Source organism: Schistocerca serialis, chromosome 1 (assembly GCF_023864345.2).
Source record: "Schistocerca serialis cubense isolate TAMUIC-IGC-003099 chromosome 1, iqSchSeri2.2, whole genome shotgun sequence".
NCBI classification, from domain to species: domain Eukaryota; kingdom Metazoa; phylum Arthropoda; class Insecta; order Orthoptera; family Acrididae; genus Schistocerca; species Schistocerca serialis.
The window spans coordinates 561,977,140-562,003,626 of record NC_064638.1 but is presented as its reverse complement, the minus strand read 5'-3'; the positions used below and the strand labels follow the sequence as shown (position 1 = coordinate 562,003,626).

Genomic DNA, 26,487 nt, shown 5'->3' with positions numbered 1-26,487 from the left:
TACGCTGGTAAACCATTCCATGAATATAAAAAACTGGAGTGACCATACATTATCAGCAGAAGCAACCAGTTCTACTTCTTGGGGGGGGGGGGGGGGGGGGGGGGATGATGAAGGAGATTTCCTCACTGAGGTTTGCTGTTTGCTTTCAGGATCAAAATGATATAGCCAAGTTTTATCAATAGTGACTACCTTTGACGGAAACTCCATATTTTCACTTACATCAAGTTCTACTGCATGCAGATCTATATGCAATGTTCTTTTGTATGGGAATCAGTACTATTGGAACCCACCAAGCCCAAACACTTCTGGTGTGCAAATTTTCTGTCACCAACTTTTGGGCGGTACCCAGTGAAATTTTCAGTGTTTCAGAAAGTGTTCATATGGCTATTCATTGAGCATCACTCACAATAACAGCAGCAGTGATAATGTTTTCTTCGGTAAGAGCAGTAACAAGTCCACCTTTCTTTGAAACTGATTGTCTCACTCTTTAAACCATCTTCAAGCTGTGCTTCAGGAAAAAAAAGGCCTCCTGTAACATTGCATAGGCCTCAGCTGAAGATTTGTTGAAAAGGAAGCAGACTTCCAAAGTCGCATATTGTTTGTCACACAACACCTCTATTATTACAGTAGGTGACACTGAACATGTCACAGCCTGCCTGCCTTTCACAGATGGGAATCAGAAGCGCCAACAATGAAACTAGTAAGACACATTTGTTAGACATTAAACTAACAGAATATCATAAGATTAAATTCTAACATGAGAAAATATGACAGCAAGAAGTTATCATCATTCTTTATTGAACAGCCCTCATATTTCTGTTTCCAGTATTGTGGCTGTGAATTGCTGAGTTCATACTCAGTTCACTCTCTGTATTAACCTAAAATACCAGTAGGAAGTACATATACGGGAATGTCAATGTAAGAATCCCTACAGCACTGAAGAGGCTTCAGCAAGATGTTCAGTTATCAGTTTCCCACAATATTCTTCCTGAAAGTTAATGTAGCACAAATACTTTTTCTGCATTAATTGCAATGCCCCAAAATATTATGCCACAGGACAGAAATGAGTGAAAGTATCACTGAGAGAGAATTCTATGTGCAAAACAGAGAGAACTAACTTCTTGGTTCACTCTTCAACACACTGGTGCCACCTAAGTTTATTATGCATCTGGATGCCTAGAATCTTCAAAAATCCATCCACTTGGGAACAGAGATCAATGTAGTGACATAAAACTGGAAGGTATTTCAAACCAGAATTTACAATCTCACTGATCCACCTCCACACAGTACTCATATACTTATCAAAATCAGAATTACTGCCATAAGTTACTAAGTGTATTCTGTTAAGGATAAACAATATTTTATCTTGAGAATTTTCTATTTAAGTTGTTTCAAAGATTTCATACCGTAAAGCTTCCTTGATTGTCATAAACATGTATCTCTCCATTTCTGAGGCTAAATAGCAACATCTTTCCATCAGGAGACCACTCGACACCAGTGAGTGCAATTCCCTTCAGTTCTTTCCCCCAGATACGATTGCCATCAACAGATCCAACAATTACAGCTCCTGTCATTTTGGAAAAAAGAACCATCAATCACAATGTCAGCCAAATAATTTTAAAACCAATACAGAGAAGAAAACTACAACTGAATAATTAATTTTCTCATTATACCTCTGTTATTTTATAACAAAAACAGCTATTTTTATTTCCCTTTCCAGGAATTAAATATACAGAATATAAATTTACTTCATAGTGAATTAAAATGTGAAGAGAGAACTCTTCACAAAAACTCTCAGGTTTTCCTACCATTCTTGTTGTAAAACCAGTTCTTGGGTATTTAGTTGCCTTTATAGCAGATTATTTTGGTAATATAGCTTGTCACCATTATCAGGTGCCACTGTGCTACAAAAATATCAAGAAAATACTCTGAAAAGAAAATTTGCTACTCACCACATAGCAAAGATGTTGAGTCACAGATAGGCACAACAAAAACACTGTCACAAATAAATAAATCTTTTGGCCATCAAGGCCTTCATCAACAATAGACATAGACACACACAACACACACACAAATGCAACTCACACACATGACCGAAGTCTCAGCCAAATGAAACCAGCAGCACCAATGCATTATGGGAGTGGCAACTAGGTGGGGGTAACGAGGAGGCTGGGCGGGGAGGGGGAGGGACAGTACAGTGGGGGTGGTGGACAGTGAAGTGCTGCAGGTTAGATAGAGGGCACAGGAGGCAGAAGCGGAAAAGGAGAGACGTAAAAACACTGAGTGTGGTGGTGGAATGACAGCTGTGTTGTGCTGGAATGGGAACAGGGAAGGGGCTGGAGGGGTGAGGACAGCGACTAACAAAGGTTGAGGCCACGAGGGTTATGGGAACATAAGATGTATTGCAGGGGAAGTTCCCACCTGCGCAGTTCAAAAAAGCTGGTGTTGGTGGGAAGGATCCATATGGCACAGGCTGTGAAGCAGCCATTGAAACGAAGAATGTCATGTTCAGCAGCGTGTTCAGCAACAGGGTGGTCCACTTGTTTCTTGGCCACAGTTTGTAGGTGGCCATTCATGCAGGCAGCCAGCTTGTTGTTTGCCATGCCCACACTGAATGCAGCACAGTGGTTGCAGCTTAGCTTGTAGATCACATGACTGATTTCACAGGTAGTCCTGCCTTTGACGGGATAGGTGATGTTTGTGACTGGGCCTACAGTAGGTGGTGGTCGGAGGATCTATAGGACAGATCTTGCATCTAGGTCTATTACAGGGGTATAAGCCATGAATAAGGGGTTGGGAGCAGGGGTTGTGTAAGGATGGACGAGTATATTGTGTAGGTTCGGTGGACGGTGGAATACCACTGTGGGAGGAGTGGGAAGGATACTGGGCAGGACATTTCTCATTTCAGGACACAATGAAACCCTGGCAGAGAATCCAAGTTAGTTGCTCCAGCCCTGGGTGGTACTAAGCTACGACAGGAAAGCTCCTTTGTGGCCAGACAGTGGGACTTTGGGAGGTGGTGGGAGACTGGAAAGATAGGGCACGGGAGATTTGTTTTTTTACAAGGTTGGGAGAATAATTATGGTCTGTGAAGGCTTCAGTGAGATCTTCAGCATATTTCAAGAGGGACCATTCGTGGCTGCAGATGTGAATAGCTGGCTAGTCTGTATAGAAGGGACTCCTTGGTATGGAACGGGTGGCACCTGTTGAAGTGGAGGTATTGCTGGTGGTTAGTAGGTTTGATATGAACGGAGCTACTGATGTAGCCATCTTTGAGGTGGAGGTCAACATCTAAGAAGATGACTTCTTCCATTGAGTAGGACCAGGTGAAACTAATGAGGGAGAAGTTGTTGAGGTTCTGGAGGAATATGGATAGGGTGTCCTCTCCATCAATCCAGTTCACAAAGAAGTTATCAATGAATCAGAACCAGGTGAGGGGTTTACGATACTGAGTTGTTTGGAAGGATTTCTCTAGATCGCCCATGAATAGGTTGGCATAGAATGGTGCCCTTAGCTGTACCCCAGATTTGTTTGTAGGAATGCTTTCAAAGAAGAAGTAATTGTGTGTGAGTATATAGTTGGTCGAGGTGACTAGGAAGGAGATTGTTGGTTTGGAATCCATCAGGTGTTGGGAAAGGTAGTATTCAATAGCAGTAAGACCATGGGCATTAGTAATGTTAGTGTAAATGGAGGTGGCATCAATAGCAATGAGCAGGGCACCAAGTAGTAAAGGGACAGCAACTGTGGAGAGTCGATGGAGGAAATGGTTGGTATCTTTTATATAGGAGGGTAGATTCCGGGTGATATGTTGAAGGTGTTTGTCTATGAGAGCAGAGATTCTCTCAGCGGGGGCACAGTACCCGGCCACAATGGGGCATCCTGGGTGGTTACGTTTATGGACTTTAGGAAGCATGTAGAAGGTAGGAGTGCAGGGAGTGATAGGTGTGAGCAGAGAGATGGACTCCAGGGAGAGGTTCTGGGATGGGCCTAAGCAACTGGAGATCCTGCTGTATTTCTGGAATGGGGTCACTGTGGCAAGGTTTGTAGGTAGAAGCATCTGACAGCCTGTGGTGTCCTTCTGCCACATAATCCTTGTGGTTCAAAACAACAATGGTGGAGCCTTTCTCCACAGGCAGGATTATAAGGTCGGGATCAGCTTTTAGATGCTGGACTGTGGCTCTTTCTGCAGATGTAAGGTTTATTTGCATGTTGAGGGATTTGGGAAATGATGATGAGGCAAGGTTCGAGGTTGATAAATGCTGGAAAGTTAACGTAGGGTGATTGAGGGACAGTGGGGGTGGATCATGGTTGGATGGAGGAGTGAACTGAGTTAGGCAGGGTTCAATACTGGTCTTTGGTTCAATCTGATTGGTAGGGTTAGTGGCCAAAAAGTGTTTCCACTGTAGGGATCGGGAAAAGGAGAGAGGATCTTTAACAAGTCCTGCATGATTGAATTTGGGAGAGGGGCAAAAGGTGAGGCCTTTGGAACGGACTAATACTTCTGTGGTGCCAAGGAAAGGTTCATGACTGCATTACGGGGCTGTTTTTGGTGTGGGGGGGGGGGGGGGGGGGGGGGGGGGGAGGCAGGGTAAGTGTAGTAGGTCTGCGAGTCAGGGTTTGTCAGTTGTGAGGGGATGTGAGGGAGGTTTGGAGGTTGTCCTAATCAACCCAGCAAGCCACCTTCCTAGATGTTGACCTCTACCTCACAGATGGCTACATCAGTACCTCTGTCCACATCAACCCTACTAACCATCAGCAAAACCTCCACTTCAACTGCTGCCACCCATTACATACCAAAATGGCCTTTCTATACAGCCAACCACCTGTGGCTGTCGCATCCGCTGTAAGGAGCCGTCTGTCTTGAAATATACCAAAGGTCTCACTGAAGCCTTCACAGACCATAATTATCCTCCCAACATTGCAAAAAAAAAAAAACAAAAAAAAAACTCCCGTGCCTCGTCTTTCTAGTCTCCCACCACCTCACAAAGTCCCACTGTCTGGCCACAAAGGAGCACTCCCCTCATAACTCGGTACCACCCAGGACTGGAGCAACTGAATTACATTCTCCGGCAGGGTTTCGACTACCTTTCGTCATGTCTTGAAATGAGAAATGTCCTGCCCACTATCCTTCCCACCCCTCCCAAAAAGGTATTCCATCGTCCATTGAACCTACACAATATACTCATCCATCCTCACATTGCTCCCATCCCCTTACCTCACGGTTCATGCCCCCGTAATGGTCCTAGACGTAAGACATGTCCGATACATCCTCCCACCACCAACTACTCCAGTCCAGTCACAAACATCACCTATTCCATCAAAGGCAGGGCTACCTTTGAAACCACTCATGTGATCTACAAGCTAAGCTGCAACCAATGTGCTGCATTCTACGTGGGCATGACAACCAACATGCTGTCTGTCCGCATGAATGGACACCGACAAACTGTGGCCTAGAAACAAGTGGACCACCCTGTTCCTGAACACGCTGCCGAACATGACATCATGTCAATTTCTGCTTCACAGCCTGTGCCATATGGATCCTTCCCACCAACACCAGCTTTTCTGAACGGCGCAGGAGGGAACTCTGCAATACGTCCTACTTTCCCATAACCCTCCTGGCCTCAACCTTCATTAGTCACTGTGTAAGCTCCCAAGCATTTCTGAGTTCATATTTTGCCTTTCTGTAAATGACATTTCCTGACAATTTAATTGATATGCACTCCTTTATTACTCATACTCAAAAATATGTAGTCCATATCACAAGTTAAATCTCATCATACCTCAAACTCATGTTGCATCTGAAGGTAGAGTTCTCCCATAGCTGTATTAGCCTCATGTATATGCTCAGTATATAGCATCTCAGTAGTGCTTGTTTGTTGTCTGCCTTATTATATTCACACATAATGCAATATATTTAATAATTACAAGCCATTCATGATATTCCACTGGGCAGTGAACAGTCTTGGTATGTTGGCTCAAAACACATTTCACCCCGTTTTTCTTCCAATATCATGTAGATGGCAGTGGACACTGCAACAGCATTAGGCAAATATGCAATGGCTTTGGGTTCCACTGCTCTTGCTTCCTTTGTTCATTATGACATGGCTCGGTAAACTGCACATTGCATCTAATGGTTGGTCTACCCGTTTTTTTGAGTCATCAATCTTCTGACAGCTTTGGTGAAACCCGCCATTAAGTCCTCTCCTGCGCTAACCTCTTCACCTCAGAGTGGCACTTGCAACCTACATCCTCAATTATTTGCTGGATGTATTTCACTTTTTGTCTTCCTCTACAGTTTTTGTCCTCTACAGCTCCCTCTAGTACCATTGAAGTCATTCCCTGATGTCTTAACAGATGTCCTATCATCCTGTTGCTTCTCCTTGTCAGTGTTTTCCACATATTCCTCTCTTCTCCAATTCTGTACAGAAACTCCTCGTTCCTTACTTTATCAATCTACTTAAATTTCAACATTCGTTGTAGCACCACATCTCAAATGCTTCGATTTTTCTTGTTTTCCCACAGTCCATGATAATCTAGCACACAATGCTGTGCTCCAAACGTACATTCTCAGAAATTACTTCCTAAGACTTATGTTAGATACTAGTAGACTTCTCTTGGCCAGGAATGCCCTTTTTACCAGTGCTAGTTGGCTTTTGATGTCCTCTTTACTCTGTCCGTCATTGGTTATTTTGCTGCCTAGGTAGCAGAATTCCTTAACTTCATCTACTTCATGACCATCAATCCTGATGTTCAGTTTCTTGCTGCTCTCATTTCTACTACTTCTCATTACCATCATCTATCTTTGATTTACTCTCAATCCATACTCTGTACTCAATGACTGTTCATTGCGTTCAGCAGATCACATAATTTTTCTTCACTTTCACTCAAGACAGCAATGTCATCAGCAAATCGTATCATTGATATCCTTTCACATTGAATTTTAATTCCACTCCTGAACCTTTCTTTTATTTCCATCACTGCTTCTTCGATGTACAGATTGAACAGTAGGGGCAAAAGACTACATCTCTGTCTTACATCCTTTTTAATTCGAGCACTTCATTCTTGGTCATCCACTCTTACTATTCCCTCTTGGCTCTTGTACATATTGTACCAGGTGTACTGGTATGAAATGAGCGTTAAGATACAAATGTGTCGATAGGGAACATTTGTTGTGAATGAGCCTTAATTTTTTTTTTGTTTGGTTGGTATGACATCTGTCAAAGATATTTAGTATACATCAAGTCATGGAACAAACAACATTATATGTTTTCATCGTGTTAACAATGTCGAATTTTGTACCGGAAAATGATGATTTGCGGAAAGCATTAATTTTTTGTTTTCATTTGAAAAAAAAGTGCTGCAGAGTCGCATCAAATGCTTGTCGAGGCATATGGCGATCATGCTCTATGAGAAGCAACATGTAAAAGATGGTTTCAACAGTTCGGAAATAATGATTTTGATGTAAGAAATGAAGAATGTGGAAGATCACCAAAAAGGTTTGAAGACACCGAATTGCAAGCAATATTGGATGAAGATGATACTTCGAGTCAGAAGCAAATGGCAGCAATGCTAAATGTTGCACAACAAACAATTTCTGACCGTTTGAAAGCTACGGGAAAGATCCAAAAGTGTGGAAAATGGGTGCCACATGAATTGAATAAAAGACAGATGGAAAACCGAAAAATCATTTGTCAAATTTTGTTTCAAAGACATGAAAGAAAATCAGTTTTGCATCGAATTGTTACTGGCAATGAAAAATGGATTTATTTTAAGAATCCTAAATGGGAAAAATCAGGGGTTAATCCAGGACAACCATCATATCGACTGCAAAACCAGATCAATTCAGCAAGAAGACAATGCTCTGTGTTTGGTGGGATCAGAAAGGTGTGGTGTATCATGAGCTTCTAAAACCCAGTGAAACTGAATACTAATCGCTACAGACAACAAATGATCAATTTGAACTATGCATTGATCGAAAAAAGACCAGAATGGGCCAGAAGACATGGCAAAGTAATTTTTTTACACAATGCACCTGCACACAAAGCAAAACTGGTTCAGGATACAATCAAAACACCCGGCTGGGAGCTGCTATCCCACCCGCCATATTCACCAGACTTGGCCCCTTCCAACTACCATTTGTTTCCAACAATGGGACACACATTGGCTGAGGAACACTTCAATTCCTACGAAGAAGTCGAAAATTGGGTGTCTGATTGGTTTGCTCAAAAGATGAACATTTCTATTGGCGTGGTGTCCACAAATTGCCAGAAAGGCAGTCAAAATGTATAGAAAGCAATGGTCAGTACTTTGAATAAAATGTTTTTACTTTTCAATTCAATATTAGTGTTTCATTTTCACAAAAAAATAGTCATTTCATACCAGTACACCTGGTATATTATTCGTCTCTCCCTACAGCTTATCCCTATTTTTCTTAGGATTTCAAACACTTTGCACTATTTTACATTGTCGAACGCTTTTTCCAGGTCGACAAATCTTATGAACGTGTCTTGATTTTTCTTTAGTCTTGCTTCTGTTATCAACCACAATGTCAGAATTGCCTTTCTGGTGCCTTTACCTTTTCTAAATCCCAGCTGGTTGTCATCTAGTGCATCCTCAATTTTCTTTTCCAGTCTTATGTATATTATTCTTGTCAGCAACTTGGATGTATGAGCAGTCTTTGGAATTGTGTGGATGATATTTTTCCGAACGTCAGATGGTATGTCGCCAGACTCATACACTCTACACATAAATAGTCGTTTAGTTGCCACTCCCCCAATGATTTTAGAAATTCTGAGAGTGTTATCTATCCCTTCTGCCTTATTTGATTTTAAGTCCTCCAAAGCTCTCTTAAATTCTGATTCTAATACTGTATCCCCTATCTCTTCTAAACAGACTGCTGTTTCTTCTTCCATCACATCAGACAAATCTTCCCTCTCATAGAGGCCTTCAATGTACCCTTCCCATCTATCCACTCTCTCTTTTGCATTTAACGGTGGAATTCCTATTGCACTCTTAATGTTACCACATTTGCTTTTAATTTCACCGAAGGTCATTTTGACTTTCCTATAAGCTGAGTCAGTACTTACGATAATCATTTCTTTTTCGATTTCTTCACATTTTTCATGCAGCTGTTTTGTCTTAATTTTTCCTGCACTTCTCATTTATTTTGCTTTTCAGTGACTTGTATTTCTGTATTCCTGAATTTCCTTAACATTTTTGTACTTCCTTCTTTCATTGATCGACTGAAGTATTTCTTGTTACCGGTGGCTTCTTCACAGTTGCCTTCTTTGTACCTATATTTTTCTTTCCAATTTCTGTGATTGCCCATTGTAGAGATGTCCACTCCTCTTCAACTGTACTGCTTACTGACCTGTTCCTCATTATTGTACCTATAGCCTTAGAGAGCTTCAAGCATGTCCTGTCATTCCGTAGTACTTCTGTACCCCACTTCTTTGCAAATTGACTAACCTCTAAAACTTCAATCTACTGTTCATCACTACTAAATTGTGATACAAGTCTATATCTGTTCCTGGGTAAGCCTCAAAATACAGTATCAGATTTCGGAATCTCTGCCTGACCATGATGTAATCTGCCTGAAATCTTTCCGTATCACCCAGTCTTTTCCAAGTATTGTGATTCTTGAACAGAGTATTCGCTATTACTAGCTGAAATTTATTACAGAACTCAATTAATCTTTCTCCTCTCTCATTCCTTGTCTGAAGCCCATATTCTCCTGCAAACCTTTTCTTCTACTCCTTGCCCTACAACTGCTTTCCAGCCCCAAAAGACTATTATATTTTCATCTCCTTTCATATACTGTATTACCTTTTCAATATCCTCATATACTTTCTATATCTCCCCATCTTCAGTTTGCAACATCAGCATGTATACCTGTATTATCATTGTCAGTGTTGATTTGCTGTCGATTCTGATCAGAACAACCCTATCACCAAACTGTTCACAGTACCTCACTCTCTTCCCTACCTTCCTATGCATAACAAATCCTACTCCCGTTATCCAACCAGAAATCCTCATCTTCTTTCCATTTCACTTCACTGACATCTACTATATCTATATTGAGCCTTTGCATCTCCCTTTTAAGATTTTCTAGCTTCCCTATCATGTTCAAGCTTCTGATATTCCACGCCCCAGCTTGTAAAATGTTATCCTTTCGTTGATTATTGAATCTTTTTCTCATGGTCATGTCCTCTTTGACAGTCCCCTTCCAGACATCTGATCAGGGGACTATTTCAGGATCTTTTGCCAATGGAGAGATCATCATAACACTTTTTTAATTACAGGTCACATGTCCTGTGATCCACATTATGTCTCTTTAATGCAGTAGTTTCCACTGCCTTCTGCAGCCTCATGCCATTGATCATTGTTGATTCTTCCATCTTTATGGACAGTTTCCCACCCCAAGGATGAGAGAGTGCCCTGAACCTCTGTCTGCTCGTCCGCTCTCTTTGACAAGGTCGTTGGGACAATGAGGGTGGCTTCTTATGCCAGAAGTCTTCAGCTGTCAATGGTGGTTATTAGCCAAAATTTAAGTAGTGCTGGGTTTCAAACCCAGAAATGATGACTTTTGATTACTGATCAAAGATGCTACCCTAGACTATGGGTGCAGGGAGTTGGTCTACCTATTACCCTAGGCCAGTTGGCACACACACTATCAGGCCAAGTTACTTTGAAAGTGCAGAGTTGGGTCACCTCAGAAAGGTTCTAGGGGTATTAAGTGGTCCATCTATTACTCCTTAAAGTTTTCCTGAGGTGACTCAACTCTGTACAGTCAGTGTCTTGGCCTGATAGTGTGTGTGCCAACTGGTTTTCTTGCACTGCCCATCTGGCTGTGTTATGGCAGCTTGAAGCTTACAGACTGTGGTTAGCAGGAGTAGGCTATCAGCAGATGCCATGTTCAAGGGAACCATCTGCTTTCAACTTGTCTGGGACATCTAAAAATGGTAGCTGGTCCTCCCATCCAAGTCTCATAGTGAATTTTATGTTTGGATGCAGTAAATTAAGGTTGTCTACAAACACCTTCAATGTCTCTATAGCATGAGACAACATCAAAAATCTCTGACACAAATAGCAGAAGAATCAGCTAGGTTTCCATGAAGCCAACTTCACTACCATTTCTGCACAATGTTCCACTTACAAACTTTGCTACCACTAGCAACAGAAGGCTACTCATAGTGACATCTACAGCTCATAAACCTGTATATTAAACGAGAGGAATGTTGAAGTTGGAGCAGGATGTGACACAATTCAAAGAGACTCGTCATTTTGGAATCAAAGCTATCACCTATACAATAGAGTGTATCTTTATTGACGGTTGAATAATGATAAAAATTGACCATGATATCAGAGTCTTCAACATAAATACCACTGAGTTGCTGCTCAAAATCCAATGAGCTCAATACCATTCTAAAGTTTCCCAAAGAACAAACAAATCACAGTCTTCAATTCTGAAATATAAACAGCACTTAGCTGTTGATACATACCTTTGATCATTACCAAAGTGTCTCTTTAGCAAAGCTGAAACATGTGTTATGTTCTATGCAAGCATACCTTTTGCAGTACACATTTGAATAATAAGTGTTATTTGCTTTTTGAATTCTTAATTCAAATATCTTATTTGTCTTTCAGTTTTCATATGCCACCTCCTAAAGGATGTCGCTCATACTAGGATTTAAACTAGTGTTCAAAATTTAAGAATAATCAGCAAATGGGAACACTTTTTTCAAACAGGGTGTCAGAGGAGAATAGAAAAAGTTTACTCATAAGACATTTAGCATGGAACAGTGTCCAAAACATGTAATTAGAATACTTTTGATAAACTTCACTAGCTTTTGGATGAACACTCATCAAACTGCAGTCCTGGCACAATGTAACTGCACAGGTGTGTGCGCGTGGGTGTGTGTGCCAGACATGTTTAGCAGCCATCTGTCGTGTCTTGGTTGAAGAGTTGTACAGTTGACTACATTCGTAAAAAAGAGTTGTGTAGAGGTCTGAAAGGAAGGATTTTAGCAGTATCTGACAGCAGACTGCAGTCCATCTCCCCTAAGCATCTCACACTTGCTCTAAATTATCAAGCTCTGAAGACCTCAATGTCCTTGTGAGAAATTCATGCACCAGAAGCAGAATTAAAACATACTGTCATCAAAAAGAAAAAAGGAATCTCTATGCTCAAAATGTAAGTGTTGCACAAGTGTCATTTGTGTTTGTTTGTGTGTCTATCAACCTGCCAGCACTTTCGTTTGGTAAGTCACATCATCTTTGTTTTTAGATATATTTTTCCCACGTGGAATGTTTCCCTCTATTTTTTTTTATATATATATGAAAGCGCTGGCAGGTCGATAGACACACAAACAAACACAAACATACACACAAAATTCAAGCTTTCGCAACCAACGGTTGCTTCGTCAGGAAAGAGGGAAGGAGAGGGAAAGACGAAAGGATGTGAGTTTTAAGGGAGAGGGTAAGGAGTCATTCCAATCCCGGGAACGGAAAGACTTACCTTAGGGGGAAAAAAGGACGGGTATACACTCGCACACACACACATATCCATCCACAGTTCTAATAACTTTTGCTTTTTTTCCATTTCCGTTTTTCCCACATCACTGATCTTTTTTAGCCACTTCCCACAGGTTTCAATGTCATTATTTCTTCGTCAGACAATTATTAGCCTCATTTTCACAGTCTGCCACCACAAAACTACTCCTTTTAATACATTTACACGCAGTTTTTCTGAAATTTTCCCGAATTGCTCCACCCTTTAACGTGTTTTGGTGGCAACACAACCACCTAACCTTTGTGCACATCGTTGTCTACCAACCCAAGTTCACCACAGGATCAACATAGCCCAGTTATAACCAACACTTTTTCACCTTTTTCCACACCAGATCTCCAGTTGCCTTCTAGTTCACCTTTATCTCTCCCCATATGTTTTTATTTTCATTTTCATTTCAGCCTCATGTTACACTTTCCACCTTCTAATACCATGTCACCCTCACAACATCCCCACAATGATCCCATTAAGTTTTATTTACATTCCCTCCGCAAACTTGCCTTCGCCCTAGCCAGATTACCCTCCCATATTTTATTTTCTCAGGCTTGTCTGACATTTGGCATTACCCCCAAAGGCCTCACACTTAAAGTTCCCACCTCTGGCTTTAACCCTTCTTTCCATCAGTCCCTATACCAGTTCCAAACTGAACAATCCATTACCCTCACCCACCTAATCCTTCACCTACACATCAACTCAGCCAATGAACACACCCGTCAACTCCTATCCTTAATAAAAGTCCTCAATCTTTCCTCTCCCACATCCACACCAGCTGTTCAGAGCATCCTCCTACAGGCCAACCGCAAATTAGAACAGCATGCCACCCTCCACCTCAAAAAACTATCCAATCTCCTGGTCTCCCACCTCCGGAAAGGCAACTCACTCACCTTTCACAACCTTTCCAGCAAACCTCAACCTCCTCTCATTGCACACAGACCCAGTCTCTCCCATCTACTCAATCTCCCACTTCCAGCTCCACTCCCCCTAAAACCTCAAAATTCCAATCAACACAATCTGGAACCACAACACCCTAATTCAGTAATTAACCTTTCCTCCAAACCTCTCTCCCAATCCGAAACCTCTGTCCTATCCAAAGGCCTCACCTTCAGCCCCACTCCCAGATTCAACCAAACAGCCCTTGTCAAAGATTTACTGTCCTACACCCGTACTCTCTGCTGAAAATATCACTTTGCCACGAAGAAAAATGATCCTAATCCTACTCCTAATGATCCAACTCCCCAAGACACTATCCAAATTGAACCCTGCCTGGAACAGTTCCATCCTCTGTCACAGCGGGACCCACCTCCTCTTCCTCAAAATCACCCTCTCCAAACTTTCCAGGAATTTCTGACTTCCAGCCTTGCCTCTCAATCCTTCTTAAAAAACCTTAATCCTACTTCCAACATTACCACTGCTGAAGCCCAGGCTATCCATGATCTGAAGGCTGACCGATCCATCGCCATTCTTCCGGCGGACAAGGGTTCCACGACCGTGGTACTTGATCGTCGGGAGTATGTGGCTGAGGGACTGCGTCAGCTTTCAGACAACACTACATATAAAGTTTGCCAAGGTAATCCCATTCCTGATGTCCAGGCGGAGCTTCAAGGAATCCTCAGAACCTTAGGCCCCCTACAAAACCTTTCACCTGACTCCATCAACCTCCTGACCCCACCAACACCCCGCACCCCTACCTTCTACCTTCTTCCTAAAATTCACAAACCCAATCATCCTGGCCGTCCCATTGTAGCTGGTTACCAAGCCCCCACAGAACGTATCTCTGCCTACGTAGATCAACACCTTCAACCCATTACATGCAGTCTCCCATCCTTCATCAAGGACACCAACCACTTTCTCGAATGCCTGGAATCCTTACCCAGTCTGTTACCCCCGGAAACCATCCTTGTAACCATTGATGCCACTTCCTTGTACACAAATATTCTGCACGTCCAGGGCCTCGCTGCGATGGAGCACTTCCTTTCACGCCGATCACCTGCCACCCTACCTAAAACCTCTTTCCTCATTACCTTAGCCAGCTTCATCCTGACCCACAACTTCTTCACTTTCGAAGGCCAGACATACCAACAATTAAAGGTAACAGCCATGGGTACCAGGATGGCCCCCTCGTACGCCAACCTATTCATGGGTCGCTTAGAGGAAGCCTTCTTGGTTACCCAGGCCTGCCAACCCAAAGTTTGGTACAGATTTATTGATGACATCTTCATGATCTGGACTCACAGTGAAGAAGAACTCCAGAATTTCCTCTCCAACCTCAACTCCTTTGGTTCCATCAGATTCACCTGGTCCTACTCCAAATCCCATGCCACTTTCCTTGACGTTGACCTCCACCTGTCCAATGGCCAGCTTCACATGTCCGTCCACATCAAACCCACCAAGAAGCAACAGTACCTCCATTATGACAGCTGCCACCCATTCCACATCAAACGGTCCCTTCCCTACAGCCTAGGTCTTCGTGGCAAACGAATCTGCTCCAGTCAGGAATCCCTGAACCATTACACCAACAACTTGAAAACAGCTTTCGCATCCCGCAACTACCCTCCCGACCTGGTACAGAAGCAAATAACCAGAGCCACTTCCTCATTTCCTCAAACCCAGAACCGCCCACAGAAGAACCCCAAAAGTGCCCCACTTGTGACAAGATACTTTCCGGGACTGGATCAGACTCTGAATGTGGCTCTCCAGCAGGGATACGACTTCCTCAAATCCTGCCCCGAAATGAGATCCATCCTTTATGAAATCCTCCCCACTCCACCAAGAGTGTCTTTCTGCTGTCCACCTAACCTTTGTAACCTCTTAGTTCATCCCTATGAAATTCCCAAACCACCTTCCCTACCCTCTGGCTCCTACCCTTGTAACCACCCCCGGTGTAAAACCTGTCCCATGCATCCTCCCACCACCACCTACTCCAGTCCTGTAACCTGGAAGGTGTACACGATCAAAGGCAGAGCCACATGTGAAAGCACCCACGTGATTTACCAACTGACCTGCCTACACTGTGAAGCTTTCTATGTGGGAATGACCAGCAACAAACTGTCCATTCGCATGAATGGACACAGGCAGACAGTGTTTGTTGGTAATGAGGATCACCCTGTGGCTAAACATGCCCTGGTGCACGGCCAGCACATCTTGGCACAGTGTTACACCGTCCGGGTTATCTGGATACTTCCCACTAACACCAACCTGTCAGAACTCCGGAGATGGGAACTTGCCCTTCAGTATATCCTCTCTTCTTGTTATCCGCCAGGCCTCAATCTCCACTAATTTCAATTTGCCACCACTCATACCTCACCTGTCTTTCAACAACATCTTTGCCTCTGTACTTCCGCCTCAGCTGACATCTCTGCCCAAACTCTTTGCCTTTACAAATGTCTGCTTGTTGTGTCTGTGTATGTGCGGATGGATATGTGTGTGTGTGCGAGTGTATACCTGTCCTATTTTCCCCCTAAGGTAAGTCTTTTCGCTCCTGGGATTGGAATGACTCCTTACCCTCTCCCTTAAAACCCACATCCTTTCGTCTTTCCCTCTCCTTCCATCTTTCCTGATGAAGCAACCGTTGGTTGTGAAAGCTTGAATTTTGTGTGTATGTTTGTGTTTGTTTGTGTGTCTATTGACCTGCCAGCGCTTTCGTTTGGTAAGTCACATCTTCTTTGTTTTTAGATATATTTTTCCCACGTGGAATGTTTCCCTCTATTATATATATGCACAAAAATGATGGAAAACTAATGTGAGAACTGTAAAAAGCACTAGAAGACAAATTCACAGTTTTAAATGCATTCTGGACAAATGAACATTTTGTGATTGAAGGACAATTTGATTCAACACTACTGTGTGTTTGAATAATATTCCTCAGACTGTAGTGACATTCACTTTTTCTCCAAATGGATATGTGGTAAGATACATTGTGCAAATTGATGCAAGATTTATCTGTGAAGAGTACATTTCTCCATTCTTTCGTGGTCCAATTTTTATGCTTCTGACTCTACTATAAATGGCCTCCTCTATGCACTCTAATAAGTAAGACACACACTACTGAATGCCTGACATGCATACTCACTGCTCTGAATTTATGATACAAAGTTTGTTGGAAAAGTAATGAGCAACTCTCGAGGCATGTGTAAGCTTTGTGAATACATGTCTTGCTGATATTGGATATCATCATGCAATTACGGCCTCATCTTCATATTGAATCCTAATGTGGAGCTACACTCATGATACACATATATCACAACTGGTGACACTAAAGAATAGATCATTAGGTGCATAGGTAATTTTCCAACATGACAATCCTGCAAAAAATCTTTCAGAGGGCTAAAGAAATTAACTGTCCTTGAAACAATCATGCATGTAAACATAAATAATATGAATGTTCATACATTGCTGGAAAAAAATAGGTACAACTTTTTAGACGTTTGCAATTATATCAAGTTTTATTGTTGCAACAATGCATATGGAGTGCATGATTAATTTACAGAGCAACAGTACAACCAGTTTTGTGGTACCAGGTGGAACAACACATCACCTTCCTGTTGCAAGAACGGCAAAAGGACAGGTCTAACAACGTTCTGCATGCTCTGAGTGCTGAAACACCCACTTTAGTACACAGTGTAGCCTCCATGGGTGTCAATGCAGGTGCTGACTACGGCATCACGTCAATTGTACAGATGGCAAATACCATGCTTGGTTGACCTGTTAATGTAGTTGCATAAGAGTTATTTGTTGATGAGTCCCACAAGTCATTTCTTGTCCCATCATATCCCAAACATGCTCAATTAGAAATAAGTCCAGAGATTGTGCTGAAAAGGGAAGTTGGTGCATGTCTTGCAGAGCACAGTGACTTTCACGGACAGTCTGTGGATGAGCATTATCCAGTTGGAACATCCCATCACCTTCCTACTGCAAGAACAGCAAAAGGGAAGGCCTAACAACATTCTGCATACTCTGAGTGCTGGGTAGCATCCCCTAGAGGAACGTCAAAGGTGAAGGAGTTATAGCTTATCGACACCAGACCATAAAACCTGGGATGTGGCCTGTGGGTCTTGGGCAAATGCACTCTACGAGACAGCATTCACCAGGTCTATGTTGCATGTGCAAACAAAAATCACTTGTGTGCACACATAATCTGCTTTCATTGCTGAAGACCATAGTGCACCATTCCATCTTCCAAGTGATCCTCTGATGGCACCATTCAAGCCGTGCACATCAATGCTGTGGCATAAGTGGAAGATGGGCTAGAGGTGTGCATACCTGTAGTCTCACTGCTAATAGCTGGTTTGCTACACTTACTGATGACACAACTGCGCTCACAAGCCTTCTTATCTGTGATGTGGTAGCTGTAAGATCTGCCACTGCTGCTCTTATAATACAACGATCCTGGCGGATGTCTGTGCTACATTGACACCCAGGATCTCATCTATGGATGTGAGGATGTTCATGTGGCCACTAATACAAGCATTATTGCACAACTGACACAGCACATCCAACTAGTATGGCAATTCTCCCAAAGGACCATCACGCCACTGGGAAGTCCACAATTTGACCCTTGTCAAACTTACTCAGTTGCTTGTAGGAAGCGTCTCTCATGGCATGGTTGCCCTCTTGCTTCATACATTTGCACCACACTGTGGCTTCCAGCTGTTAGCATTCCCTATTAAAGGGTGGACACAGATGGCACTCTGGTAGCTATGCCACTATGCTATCTGTTGGGGGACGAAGCTGAAACCACTATGAATACATCTACTATCACACAGGTGAAAATTGACATCATCTTCCCACAGGTGAACTATTCTTCTATCTATCTATCTCCAGATGAGTGCATATTAATGATTAATCATAACCAGATGTACACAAACATGACAGTATCCACATCCTGCAAGAACTCACTTAATGAAAACTAATAAATCTGCAGAGATGGCAGTAGACCTTTTGTGTTGGCCATCATACTGGTGTGCGTGTGGAGGTGCTCCAACCCCATATATACCTTGTTCTGTATCTAGCACATTAAGTGAGTAATAATTCAGAATTATTTTCCTTTTATGATGAATGTCTATAAAAATAAGAAGTACTTACTCTCTATGCCACTGGAATAAGGTGCGTCCCTTTCTTCCATGCCTGAGAATTATTTATGAAATATATGAATTGTGATTGAAAGTGTGTTTATTTCACTGCATTATTTCCAATTTTAAGTAATGTGCTACTCAGAAATGGAGTCAAATTAAAGGGTGTACTTATTAAAAATGATGACTGTAGGTGTTTACTATGAGTTTGTGGTAATGTATTTAAACTAACATGTTACAATAGCCTGCTCCCTATCAAAAGTTTCTTAATAATTTTCAAGGAATTAAATATTTCTTCTAAGCATCTAGGGAAGTCACCCGAATGACACCAATTATGGTGTTATCTGGGACTGGAATATTCCAAAAAACAATTCTGCAGTTGTTATTTTGCACACTTTTCCTAAATAACACAAAAACCTGCAAAATTTTAGTTCTCATGGCATGGTACGTCTCTAAACTGACCCACTCATTTACATAAAAAAATGACAACTTTTAGAGCCTTGTGTGACACTGTGGGCTGTGAATGGATGAACTCAATTCAAAGGAGTGAAGTGTCGATTAACAAGTAATTTTAATCAGATTATACTAAATAGAAAACAAAAGGTGTTATGTGTGTATAACTTCAGGAATATTAGGTAGGAAGGAGAGCAAAATATTCGGAAGTAAACAGTATGGACTGCACGAAAATAGTACATGGTATACTTTTATCCACTGTTGTATAATAACTCATACTCTATTTAGGTGTTTCAACATCTACTCTGCATTATGGAGAGGAGGAGAATGTGGATTTGATGTTGCATCAGGATTTCGGTCAACAGAGATGAACTCTGCTGCAGCTGAATAAGGATGGGATGAAGAATCAGATATGATATTACTGTAACAACAATCATGAAATGCTGCTGAAATGATTTAAGAAAACCACAGAAATCCTAACTGAGTGCAAATAGTTAGGGAATTTAAATTTTTCCTTACTGAAACTGTACATTATGCAAATGAACATTTGCCACGTATGAGTGGGGGGGGGGGGGGGGGGGCGGGGTGCAGTAATGTATGGAACAAATATGTGGCCTGTCACTGGGTCTGCAAAATCCAAACTGTTACCCGCAAATTTAAAAATGTGAGGCAGTCAAATGATAACCTTCATTGTTTTTCAAGGACAACTGCATAAAAGATTAGGAGAAGTGTTATTAATTTTTACAGCCAAAAAATTAGCACACAATATTTCAAACCAGATGTAGTACAACATTATGCATTTGTAATCTTTTTTCTTCCCCATATTTTACAATCACTTTTCTTTTTTTGTTAGGGTTTAATAAAATGTTGTTAGCAGTAACATTAGAGGAAGGATTGTGGCCTAAACCAATGCACTGACCACGCTCAACAATTTCCATTTGGCTTTATTGTGATTCTTAATGTGTTACCAATTTCACAGCAATAATAATAATAGCTTTGCGAGATGAAATAGTGAAGGCAGCAGAGGATCAAGTAGGTAAAAAGACAAGGGCTAATAAAAAGAGACACTGAATTTAATTGATGAAAGGAGAAAATATAAAAAATGCAGTAAATAAATCAGGTTAAAGGGAATAGAAACGTCTAAAAAATGAGATTGACACGAAGTGCAAAATGGCTAAGTAGGAATGGCTAGAGAACAAATATAAGGAGTCAGAAGCAAATATTACTAGGGGAAAGATAGATGCCACCTACAGGAAAACTGAAAGAGACCTTTGGAGAAAAGTGAACCACCTGTGTAGATATCAAGAACTCTCTTGAAAAACAAGTTCTAAGCAAAGAAGGGAAAGCAGAAAGGTGGATGGAGTATATAGAATGTCCTAAGTCAAAACAAGGCCCCAGGAGTACACAACATTCTGTTAGAATTACTAATAGCCTTTCGAGTACCAGCCATGACAAAACTCTTCCATCTGGCAAACAAGATGTATGAGACAGGCAAAATACCCTCAGACTTCAAGAAGAACATAATAATTACAGTTCCAAAGAAAGCATTTGCTGACAGATGTGAAAATTACCAATCAGTTTAATAAGTCATTGTTGCAAAACGTTAACAGAAATTCTTTACAGAAGAATGGAAGGACTGGTGAAATCCAACTTTGGGGAAGATCATTTTGGATTCCGGAGAAATATAGGAACAAGCAAGGAAATACTGACTCTATGATTTCTCATAAAAGATAGGTTAAGGAAAGGCAAACCTATGTTAATAGCATTTGCAGACTTAAGAGAAAGCTTTTGACAGTGTTGACTGAAATATTTTCTTTCAAATTCCAAAAGTGGAAGGGGTAAAAAACAGGGAGCAAAAGGTTATTTACATTTTGTATAGATACCACATGGCAGTTATAGGAGTCGAGGGGCATGAAAGGGAAGCAGCGGCTGAGAAGGGAGTGAGACAGGACTGTACCTATCCCCGATGTTACTCAATCTGTATTTTAAGCAAGCAGTAAAGGAAACAAAAGAAAAATTTGGAGTAGGAATTAAAAGTCCAGAGAGAACAAATAAAATCTTTCAGGTTTGCCGATGACATTGTAATTCTGTCAGAGACAGCAAAAGAGTTGGAAGAGCAATTGAACAGATGGATATAAGAAAGGAGGATATAAGATGAATGTCAACAAAAGCAAAATGAGGATAATAGACTATAGTCAAATTAAATTAGGTGATGCTGAGGGAATTAGATTAGGAAATGAGACACTTAAAATAGTACATGAGTTTTGCTATTTGGCAGCAGAATAACTGATGATAACTCAAGTAGAGAGGATATAAAAGGTAGACTGGCAATGGCAAGAAAAGTGTTTCTGAAGAAGAGTATAGATTTAAGTATAGATTTAAGTATCAGGAAGACTTTTCTGAAAGTATTTGTATGGAGTGTAGCCACGCATGGAAGTGAAATGTGGACGACAAATAGTTTAAACAAGAAGAGAATAGAAGCTTTTGGAATGTGGTACTGCAGAAGAATTCTGAAGATTAGATGGGTAGATCATGTAACTAAAGAGGAGGTTGTGAATAGAAGTGGGGAGAAAAGAAATTTCTGGCACAACCTCACTAGAATAAGGGATTAGCTGGAAGGGCACATTCTGAGACATCAAGGGATCACCAATTTAATACTGGAGAGGAGTGTGTGTGTGTGTGTGTGTGTGTGTGTGTGTGTGTGTGTGTGTGTGTGTGTGTATGGAGGGAGGGGGGGGAGGCGGTAAAAATTGTAAAAAGATGCCAAGAGATGTATACAGTAAGCAGATTCAGAAGGATGTAGGTTACTGTAGTTACTCAGAGATGAAGAGTCTTGCACAGGATAGAGTAGCATGCAGAACTGTGTCGGAGCAATCAGACCAGAATAACAATAATAATTAACAGTTAAGTTCATCTGCTAAGTTTTGCCTTTTACCTTGGTCAACAACAACTCCAAAACTGTCAGTTTTTGAAAATAATAATTTATAATGGTCACAAGATTGACTGTTGTCTTCTTTCTGCTCTTATTACAATACAGTATAAATTATGGCGGGAGGAAGAAGCAAAAATCTTACCATCTTCATACACAATACAGATCTTCTGACCATCAGAATTCCATGCCATTCCTTTAACAACTGACTTATTCCTATTGTTTATCATTTCCTCATACCAGGCACCCTGGAAGTAAACAGTCAGTGAAGCACTTAGGAAACAGTTGATTAAAATGAACTCACACAAGAAAAATTTTAAGTCTGTAATTCTTACTTGCTACATTTATTATCATTATTATTATTTTTATTATTACTATTATTATTATTACTATTACTTATTTGGATGATTCTAGACCACTTAGAACCTAAGACTAAGGTACAATCTTTCTCTTTTTATCTTCCCAGAACTTCTTCACGCATTGGCCGATGGCCTGCCTCTGTTCATTTGCCATCACACTCCTAGGTTGTTGGTTTTATTGTTGGATAGAAAATTTTGCAGTATGGATTAGTAACCTGAAATTTTCCCTGTCCTGCATGGTGTCTTCTGTAATGTTAAGTTTTCTCAAATCCCTTCTTGTCTCTTACAGCAAGCCTGTGCTGTTTTTAATCTGGAAATGTAATTAAAAATTTTCTTCACTAGCCTACTATCATTCATTCTGTAAATATGACCATAAAACTTTAATCTCCTCTTCCTTATAGTGTCTGTGTTTCTATGTTTCTTTATCAACCTTCACTTCTCCTCGTCCAGTTGTTATCTTTGTTCTTTTGTGGTCCTAAAATATTTCTGAGTATTTTCTTTCTTTCTTTCCAGTTCTTGTTCACCTCTTTCATTCAGTGTTAGGCATTCAGATCTGTATAGTGCCTGTGATTTAATTACTGTTGCATATGTTTATTTTTCGCCTGGAACAAAATTGATCTTTCATTACATTGATTTTGGGTGAGTTTGTATGCTAATTCCATTTTCTTTTATCTTTCTTTACTTGTGGGGTTATCTAACCCATCTGATTGTATCCAACTTCCCAAATACTTAAACTCATCAAATCTTTTGACTTCTTAACATATTTGTAATTCGGTTTTAACTGCATTTTTGTAAAGTGTTTCCTTCATTATCTTTGCATCCCTTTTTTCCTTCAAAATTATTACAATATTGTCACCAAAAGTGAGACATTTCACCTTGAATTTTCCTCTTCCTTGTGCTAGATGGATCCTTTTTACCTTTAACCCACTTTCTCATGACCTTGTCTAAGACCAGACTGAAGAGAATTGGTGACCGACCATCGTCTTGCTGGGCTTCTGTGTTAATTTTGAGAGATTCAGGAACTTCTCCTAGAAATTTAACTTTTAAAGTTGCACCTGTGAATGTCTACTATACTAATGTTGCATAAACATAAAACAACAGTGAGACAAAGTGGGGTAGATCTCATTGATTTGTTAATAAGTAAGACAGACTCTCCAGCTGAAAAGAAAGGTAATTCCTTATTAGTGAACAACAAGAATGGTGAAACATTTGGAAACACAGCAATATGTTTGCACTACTAGTGATCAGAGAGACAAAGGTAAAGCTTAGTGTACTCCATCTCTGAATTCTCATCCTCATGTTAACCAAATGACTAGTAAGACGTTTTGTTTGATCAGCTGGATTAAACTCATACTTGAAAATCCCAATCTATGAATCAAATGACAATATGCTGATGTAGTAGTAAATATGATCTATACAACTGAAATGCTTAGCTCTAGAACACACTCCATAATGTAGTAATAAGCATATGATTCTTTATCTCTAGTATGACCCATATGTCAGGATAATTCTACATAAGTGATAAAAAAGATTTAATTTTCTATTTACTGTAGTCATCTGCTTACCCTAGCGTGTCTATTTAGAAGTTCACTACAGTAGGTATGGAAGACAGTAATTATAAAAACAGAAGCCCTTTTAAGTGATGGCTTATTGTCCACAGGAAAATATATTTTAAAAAAATAAACACAATGCAGAAATCAGCAAAATGATAACTAATATTAGATCCTGGTATTTAAGCACATATGAATGTAAATTCTTCTTAATGTCACAGTTTACAGAACTTGGTATGTACTTATAGTGGGCAAATAAATTTGGCACATGTGACTGCTATATTCAAAGACTTGGTGTACTCATCTTTTGATGCTGCTCTCTGACTGATTAGAGAATAATGTCTGGTCATCACAGTTGCACAGTGGATCGTTTGTAGGATATAAAGGATAAAGTGTACATTTAATACGCTTTTTGGGTAAAATGTACTAATACTGAAACTTCTTGAGAAAACAAACTTGTGTGCTGGACCAGAACTCAAACCACAACTTTATCCCTTCATGACTATATTCTTTTTCCTGTAGCTGACAGTCCAATATGATACACAATAAGGCCTCCGTAAAGTATGGAAAACAGCAAATAAGTAACAGAGGGTTGAATCTTAAGCAAAGTTGTGAAGCATGGCTGTATAGCTGCTATATCTGACAATGATGTTGATATGGAGAGGCAGACTAGCATGCTCAATACTGTGTCCCACTCTAGTTCCAACACAGCACTTGCCAAAGATACAACATGAGCAGGATGCCGCAAGACATAATGATAAGAAGGAAAACTTGCTGCCTCAACACCAGCAGCATGTCTATCACCCCATTTGTCTGCAAGATCTCAATGACAATCACTGTCTGAGCTCTGGCCTTAAATACACCCCTCAGAGTTCCTGTGTCAATGGAAGCTCTTCTCAGTTTACGGCCACCAATATCTTGTGACTTTGTATGACAACTTGTGTTTGGCATTGTATGAGAGCTTGGAAGAATATGGTATGAACTGCTCTGTGCAGCTGTGCTTGTGTGCTCAGTGTAAATTAATTTATTCCTGAGGACTTCACAGTTTATAACAATTGCTGATGAGAGTTTCAAACCTGAGTGCAGCTACCTTGGAGCAGCTGCTCCTCGAACTCCATCAGCAAAGAAGGGACTAGTTGGATGCCATGCAACAATAACTGTCTGCTCTGAAAGATGCTTTGCCAGTGACCCTGACATTTCCTTCGTTTAGTGAGGAATTTGTATCTTCAGCAATTGCACCAACATTTCAATGCTTTGAAGGGGAGGTGGTTCAATTCCTTCAAAAGTCATGTCCCTTAGAGAAACTTGAGAATTGCAATTTTATCGCACCTGTGAAGTATTGATGGAATATCATATCTAGAAAATCCATGTAGTTCCAGCGACACTAGCTTTGAAGCAGTGCCACAAGGAGTCCAATCAGTTGTACAAGGAGTGGGAGGCAGAATTGCAGGGTATAAACCATGGTTGCAAATTCACATGACAACAAGCTGCAAACAAATCTACACTGATTCTATGTTATGTGGTGGAACAATCAGATTAGCAACAGATAAAAAGGTGCAAACACCAACACTATGGATGAATGACACCTCCTCAACACCATCCTTTAAATAGCACTTAAGTTTGAAGATGTGCACGCTATAGAAAAGCTTTTTCTATAGGATTATGAAGTTCTGCCTCGAGTGTTGCATCACAGCAGACATATCACCAGTCAACACTGGTAGACGCAGAGATGTTGTGTAGGACTGCAGTGACTCATTCATCAAACAACCTCTCTGATCACAAGTTTTTCATGACAAGCAGAAAGTACAGTACACAAGGCAGTGTGGTCTCAGTGTCCTACAAGTTCTTCATCTTCTCTTCCTCCTCAGCATCCTCTCCTGCACACTGGAAGTGGCAGGGTTACCGTATGTCATGCCCCCTGTGTTTTATCAAACATCTGCAACAGCAGTGCACAAAATTCTAAATGCTGTGTGTTTTCAGGGGGGGGCATATCAGGTCATATTAGAAGTGTCTGAACAGCAAAGAAGACGAAGAAAAAGAGAGAGAGAACTTCAAGGTCTACTAGTTTGCAATACAGGGTCATCAGGCTAGGGTAATCTGCTCAAATTAATGAGTGAGCTGTCAAAAGGTCAGAGCAAAGTCACATTCCATGTGGACACATGTGTCTCAGTGTCACTGATCATCAATTGGTACAACTGGTTGCTCAGATCTCCTCCATAAGAAATAAATCCTAGAACTGCAACATCTTTGGCAGCCATAGCATCCTGGTTGTAGGCCTGTTTTGAATGCAAGCATCTTATAGTGGGGTTGTCAGAGATACATCTCTCTTGGTTATAAAGGATGGTGAAGTATAAAACTTTTCAGACTCCATCAATTCAAAGAATTCAGGTTTTTCTATACCGAAATACGTATGTGTATTTGCACCAAACATGCTTCATCAGGACCTGGCAAACCTCAGTGCTCATTCTGCAGATCTGTTCTCCCCAGGATCAGGGTGTGCAATGAACAAAGAAGAACATATTAACATGCCATCATAGATGGCACCACATTTCACGCATGC

General features: G+C 40.9%; 1 protein-coding gene across 2 annotated transcripts in view; it reads right to left on the bottom strand.

Moving 5' to 3' along the window:
* The window catches only part of LOC126475648 (WD repeat-containing protein 35), a 203,080-nt gene that overhangs the window by 116,928 nt on the left and 59,665 nt on the right, over positions 1–26,487 (bottom strand). For both annotated transcript variants that reach the window (XM_050103483.1, XM_050103484.1), the window contains 2 exons: positions 22,164–22,266; positions 1,407–1,567 (listed from right to left, as the gene is read on the bottom strand). In XM_050103483.1, coding sequence (XP_049959440.1) covers positions 1,407–1,567; positions 22,164–22,266 — 264 coding nt within the window. The remainder of the gene's footprint in view (positions 1–1,406; positions 1,568–22,163; positions 22,267–26,487) is intronic.